General features: G+C 43.8%; 1 protein-coding gene across 7 annotated transcripts; it reads left to right on the top strand.

Moving 5' to 3' along the window:
* Positions 1–664: 664 nt before the first annotated feature.
* cstf1 (cleavage stimulation factor, 3' pre-RNA, subunit 1) lies at positions 665–6,148 on the top strand. 7 transcript variants are annotated; one of them, XM_054616432.1, is made up of 6 exons: positions 665–860; positions 1,688–1,885; positions 1,986–2,263; positions 2,365–2,562; positions 2,777–3,167; positions 5,804–6,148. In XM_054616432.1, exons 2-6 carry the CDS (start codon positions 1,717–1,719, stop codon positions 6,061–6,063), a joined length of 1,296 nt encoding a protein of 431 aa, XP_054472407.1. In that variant the 5' UTR covers positions 665–860; positions 1,688–1,716; the 3' UTR covers positions 6,064–6,148. The 7 variants fall into 7 exon arrangements, with proteins under 7 accessions (XP_054472407.1, XP_054472403.1, XP_054472400.1 ...); XM_054616428.1 differs by having other exon boundaries at positions 666–860; positions 1,664–1,885; XM_054616425.1 differs by lacking the exon at positions 665–860 and adding an exon at positions 1,177–1,283 and having other exon boundaries at positions 1,664–1,885.

The raw sequence follows: 6,148 nt of genomic DNA, 5'->3' as shown, positions 1-6,148 counted from the left end.
AAATTTGTAATTTGTGATTCTGGGCTATACAAAATAAACTGAATTGAATATAGAAATATATGTAGTGTTCATCGTGTGAGGCAATGCAAATAAAAAAATAATGACCCCCAAATAACGGTGCGACCCTATAATTGGTCCGGGTTATCAGGGACTGTTATTGCCGACGGACAGGTGTCGGTATGTGACTGCAGACCACATTAGGCTACATTATTTTCTTACTTTTCTTTTATCTCGCCGCGTACGCATCACTTTGATTTATTTTGTCAGAGAGAGACATATATACGTATAATGTCCCGCTGGGCAGCAACTTAAAAAACTTTCTTTTGGAGGTGTTGTGAATGCAGCGCGCTGGGACGAATGTCCGCGTTTAATAGAAACGAGTCAGCCAGCCAGGCACGGAAGAGAACTCTCCATGGCAACGCTGCTGTAACTGTCACTCATTGAGAATGTTTCTCTGCTTGCATCAAGCCCGGTCGATGTCCCGCCCCCGAGAGCCATATACCCCACCGTGATTGGTAGGTTCGTTCAGCTCCGCACACAACACTGTAAAGTGCCATTCATATAAAACTCGCGGGCCGCACTAACATGAAACTTTCATATTAAGGTGGGGGCCACAAAATATCGTCTAGCGGGCCGCAATTGGCCCGCGGGCCGCGAGTTTGAGACCCCTGTTTTAGGTCAATCAAATAGCTGTTTCACGATTGGCTGAATTAAAGGCTAAGTAAACTGTGGTTATTGTTTTTGCATGGACACTTGAGAAATAAAGTAACAAAGGAAATATTGTGTTTTTCGTCGTTTTAAGTGTTTTGGCCTGCACTAAAGGCATGTTGCCTTCAAGTACCTTCTAAATGCAACATACGGTAAGCCTAAACTATTTTAATTGCTAAGTGAAAAAAAAGGCTGTTATATTAACGGAAAGTTTAATTTGTTATTATTCTTGTAACAGAAACAGAGCCTTACGTGAGGAAGGACGAAGATGACGAATCTGAAAGTGTCATTTATTTATTTTAAATAGTCATCGCGTGGCCACCATTTATCTCCCTAAACGTCTCATTTTACAGTTTAAGTTGTTGACAATTATACCAATAAACACTCTCCGTGCTGCTTTCATTATATAAGTATAACTCCGATATGCAATGATTAACCGTGCACCTTTAATCTGAAAATTCTGTTTACCATGAAGGCAACCTCACTCTGGTCTTTACGCACTGTGACGTAGTAGGGTGATGCGTGCGGCGTAACGCACGTTTGGGTCCAGGAGCGCCATTGGAAGTTTGAAGAGGGTTAGATATTTTTATGTTTCCAAATGTAATATTCAGCTCGTGACCTCCAATGGCACATAACGCCGTTGTGTCACAGTACAGGCGTCCAGCCGATTCAGGGTTTGAATCCGCACGTGTACTTCTCTGTCGTTTTTGCTCTGTCCAGACTGTAGCAACAAAGCTAGCATTATTAGCAGCACTGCTAAGCACAAGTTCCATTCATTTGTTGAAGCTGTCCCAGCTAACGGTGCACTTTTAAAAACGTATGATAGATATTGTAGCAAACAGCTACGTTGCTCCAATACTGCATTACATAACATTGCCGTCTTCTGAGACAGAGATAATTTAACAACGGCTAACTTAGTCAAAAGATTAATTGTTGATGTTGTGTCTTATTTCAGCCAGCTAATTTGTCACTATTGAAGGGGGCCTCTTCCGGTCACGCGGACCCATCATGTATCGTGCCAAACCAACCCTGAAGGACCGACAGCACCTGTACAGGCTTATCATAAGCCAGCTGCTCTACGACGGATACACCAACATCGCCAACACTCTCATCACTGAGGTCAAACCACAGAATGTAGTGTCGCCCTCTGAACAGCTCATGCAGCTGGCAAAGATAGGTGAGACTTGGTCCCTTACATGTCTCGCATGTTAAGAGTTATGTGATGGTTCGGGAGGCCCTGATTGTTTAAGTTCCATCCTTTTTTTCTTTTCTTCCAGGGATGGAGAACGATGACAGTGCAGTTCAGTACGCCATCGGGCGCTCAGACACAGTGGCGCCAGGTGTGGGCATTGATCTGGAGTTTGATGCCGATGTGCAGACCATGTCCCCTGAGGCGTCGGAGTACGAGACCTGCTACGTGACGTCCCATAAGGGCCCGTGCCGCGTCGCCTCATACAGCCGCGATGGCCAGCTGATTGCCACTGGCTCTGCGGACGCTTCCATCAAGATCCTGGACACGGAACGGATGCTGGCCAAGAGCGCCATGCCTATTGAGGTAAGGCAGATTTCAGATCAGAGCACACTTCACCATTTTTTTTATCCAGCAAGGGTTATGTTAACCGTTTTCTTTTGTGTGTTTGTGTCTTTACATCTCAGGTGATGATGAATGAGACGGCGCAGCAAAACATGGAAAATCACCCCGTGATTCGGACACTGTATGACCACGTAGACGAGGTCACCTGCCTCGCCTTCCATCCCACTGAACAGATTCTAGCCTCTGGCTCAAGAGATTACACCCTCAAGCTGTTTGACTACTCCAAGCCCTCTGCAAAAAGAGCATTTAAATATATACAGGTTAGATTTTGAACACAATATGTCTCCAGTTTTCCCCATAGGTTTCGGGTAAATAACAAGTGTTCTGTTGAAAGTGGAGATGACGAGTTACATAGAAATTGGTTAAGCCAACATAAACAAGGCTGGGAAATTACAACATTTTCATTTCTTAATTCTATGCTGACCGCTATAACTCTCTGGTAATCCAATCCTCACCTCATCCATTTCCCATCAGGAAGCCGAAATGCTGCGTTCAATCTCCTTCCATCCATCGGGCGACTTCCTGCTGGTGGGAACGCAGCACCCCACCCTCCGCCTTTATGACGTCAACACCTTCCAGTGCTTTGTGTCCTGCAACCCGCTGGACCAGCACACGGACACCATCAGCGGCGTGGGCTACAACCCCAGCGCCAACAGCTACGTCAGCTGCAGCAAGGACGGCAGCATCAAGCTGTGGGACGGCGTCTCCAACCGCTGCGTGACCACCTTCGAGAAGGCCCACGACGGAGCCGAGGTGTGCTCCGCCATCTTCTCCAAGAACTCCAAGTACATCCTGTCCAGCGGCAAAGACTCCGTGGTCAAACTGTGGGAGATCTCCACTGGCCGGACCCTGGTCAAGTACACAGGTAAGGTGGATGCTTTTAGTTACGGCCACAGTGATTTGGTCACATGTTGTGATACAATATATTTAAAGGAGAAATCCATGTACCTTTTTACATGGATGTCCAGTCAGAGTTGATTCAAAGGTTGTTTAGTTTTTTTCACCATGAGCACCAACATGCAACCGTTGTGTTAACACCAACCTGAGCAGAAATACAATTTACGGAGCAGGAACAGTGTCATCATTTCTACAAATGTTGTATCACGTAACAGACAGACTGTTTCGTCACACTGACCACATTATCAGGAACATGCAGAGTGTTGCAGCTTCAGCTGTTGTCATTTTACATTCATAGTAGGAAAGCCAGATCATTTTTAGTCACAGATGCCATCATCTTTTATCAAGTATAGGCAGTTATTTCTTGCGGTGGCAGAGTGACGTGTCTTTCCTTCTTAGAAACCAATGTGTGTTTTTTTCCCCCCAATAATTTGGGTTAGAAGACAATGAAGTCTGTGTTAATGTGATGTATGATTGATGAATTACTTAAGAGCTTTTGGTCAATCACTATGGAAACCTTTTACCTCAGACACTCAGGAGACACTAGGTATCTTCCATGGTGTTGCTCTGTCAGGTGTGATCACCAGCTTCTTTCTTTCAGCTAGTGAAACATGTGATCGGTTTGAGGTAACTGACTTGGAGAAAGAAGACTGTTCATAAAAACACCTTGGTACTTTGTAGCAATATATTGAGGATTGTTGTCCTGCTGGATTGAACTAAAATTATACTTTAAGTTCAAAATGGATTTGATGCTACAAGGCAGCAACCCCCAGGTCCCAAAAGTTGTAGTTGCCACTACAAGAGATGTCATAACGGCTCTTGTAGTGGCAGCGACCTGTCAATCACTGTAGCCCCGCCCTAAAGCATACTCTGCTTTATGGTCTATTTGACTCTAAACGGACCATCATTTACTAAATGAACATCATGCTGTATTGAAGAAGACTTGAAACTAGAGATTGAGACCATAAACTCATGTTTACAATGTTTACTGAGGAAATAAATCAAGAGAGAAGTAGTCATTTTCTCATAGACTTCTATACAACCAGAGGAGTCGCCCCCTGATGGTCATTAGAGAGAATGCAAGTTTAAGACACTTCCACATCGGCTTCACTCGGCAGAACTGGGGGTTGCCGGCTGGGAGAGGTTCTCGTCTCCCTGATGAAGAGAGCAGCATTAATGAGTAATATAATGCTGTACCAAAAAAAAAAGTGTGACCAAACGATGTGCTGGCCTTGTACTGTCTTAATGACTGCGCAGTGTGTTGGTCAGTAACCCTCAGCCACATGTCACGTTTCAGATCTCTGCGTTTCACTGCAGTCAAACAATGCTTAGCGGGTTGTTAGTAGGTGTTGGCTGAGGTTTTACGCCTGTCATCGCTCCATGCACCAGGAGGTAGTTTAAGTCATGATTATTGTGTTATTATAATAGCATTATGGTTGGTTCACAATTTTAATCATTTGTTAATTTTTTAAGAGAGCTAAATAATATCCAAACATGTTTTTCTTTTCCTGAGGCAAGTCATGATCTTTCAGGAATACTGAAAATTAGGAAAGTCTTACTATTTAAAACACTTAGGACTTGACAAGGGAATGTTGCTGTTAGTGAGGAAGTTTTTTTAAATAGTAAGGTTTTAGTGTTGGGGAATAGTGACGACTTGATGAATGACCCAGATTAATGTCCCAGGAGTTGTAAACAGATGTTTGATAGTAGATTTGCCCACATTTACTTCAATTCATCAAGAGGAATTGATGACATCTTTGTTCACTGTGGAAGCATAAGAGAAAAACAAAGTGTTCTTCAAGGATTCAATGTAGCACAGGGTGAGTGATCGATATACAAACGGTCATTTAGTTGGTTGAATATTATTTTTGAGGAGCCTTTATCAAACAAACACAACAGCTGGCTTAATATTTTACTATTATTATTCCAGGTAATGGAACATAATGCTCATGTTTCCTCTGGAACCCACAGCTATTGCATTGACATTTAGTTTCTTTTTGTATTTTCACTGAAGCCAAACTGAGCCCACACTACAGTCAGACATGGCATCTTCCTCTTCTTTCACATCACTTAAAGTTGAAACAAAAGAACCCACACCGATCTCGCTGACTTGACAGCAGTTTGGTCTTTAGCTTAATGCATTCTCTCCTTATCTGCATCTACAGTTCATTCAGGAAATATTCACAACCCATTTTATTATCATGTTTCTGCCTCAGGCTAAAATCTTTTGAATACATTTTTGCCTCATCAATCTACCCTCAATACCCCATAATGAAAAAACAGGATTTTAGAAATGTTAGCAAATTTATTAGACAGAAAAAAAGACATAAATATTCAGAGCCTTTGCTAAAATATAAATAAACTGGGGAAATGGACTTGGGTGCCTCTGGGGCTGAAACTATTTCCAGATATAACACCACCATGATGCATTCAAGCTCTATTCAGTAAAAATGTCTATTGGCCTAAAGTAAATTATAACGTTGTCATGATGCGTTCAATTGTATCTTCTTTAATGTGTGAATGGTCAAATATTCTTAAATTAGAATGATTTGATTTAAATGCTGTGGTCTCCATGGTGATGTTAACATGTCCTGTCTGCTTTAGGGGCGGGGCTGAGCGGCCGTCAGATGCATCGCACTCAGGGCGTGTTCAACCACACGGAGGACTACGTGCTGCTGCCGGACGAGCGCACCATCAGCCTGTGCTGCTGGGACTCACGCACGGCTGAGAGGAAAAACCTGCTGTCTCTGGGACACAACAACATCGTCCGCTGCATCGTCCACTCGCCCACCAACCCCGGTTTCATGACCTGCAGCGACGACTTCAGGGCCCGCTTCTGGTACCGCCGCACCACCACAGACTGAGGCGTGTCCCGCCTCCACGCTCCTACACCTCCTATCCCCTCTCACTTCATCTACACTTGTCTTAGAAGTAATGGGGATGCTGGAC

This window comes from Anoplopoma fimbria, chromosome 17, assembly GCF_027596085.1.
Source record: "Anoplopoma fimbria isolate UVic2021 breed Golden Eagle Sablefish chromosome 17, Afim_UVic_2022, whole genome shotgun sequence".
Classification (NCBI taxonomy): domain Eukaryota; kingdom Metazoa; phylum Chordata; class Actinopteri; order Perciformes; family Anoplopomatidae; genus Anoplopoma; species Anoplopoma fimbria.
This window is presented reverse-complemented; position numbering and strand designations above follow the sequence as displayed.

Bases quoted from the DNA above. Each gene is read 5' to 3' on its own strand.
- cstf1 (XM_054616432.1), top strand. From the start codon at position 1,717: ATGTATCGTGCCAAACCAACCCTGAAGGACCGACAGCACCTGTACAGG. The intron at 2,563-2,776 runs GTTAGATTTTGA...ATTTCCCATCAG, and splicing joins GAGCATTTAAATATATACAG to GAAGCCGAAATGCTGCGTTC. The intron at 3,168-5,803 runs GTAAGGTGGATG...TGTCTGCTTTAG, and splicing joins GACCCTGGTCAAGTACACAG to GGGCGGGGCTGAGCGGCCGT.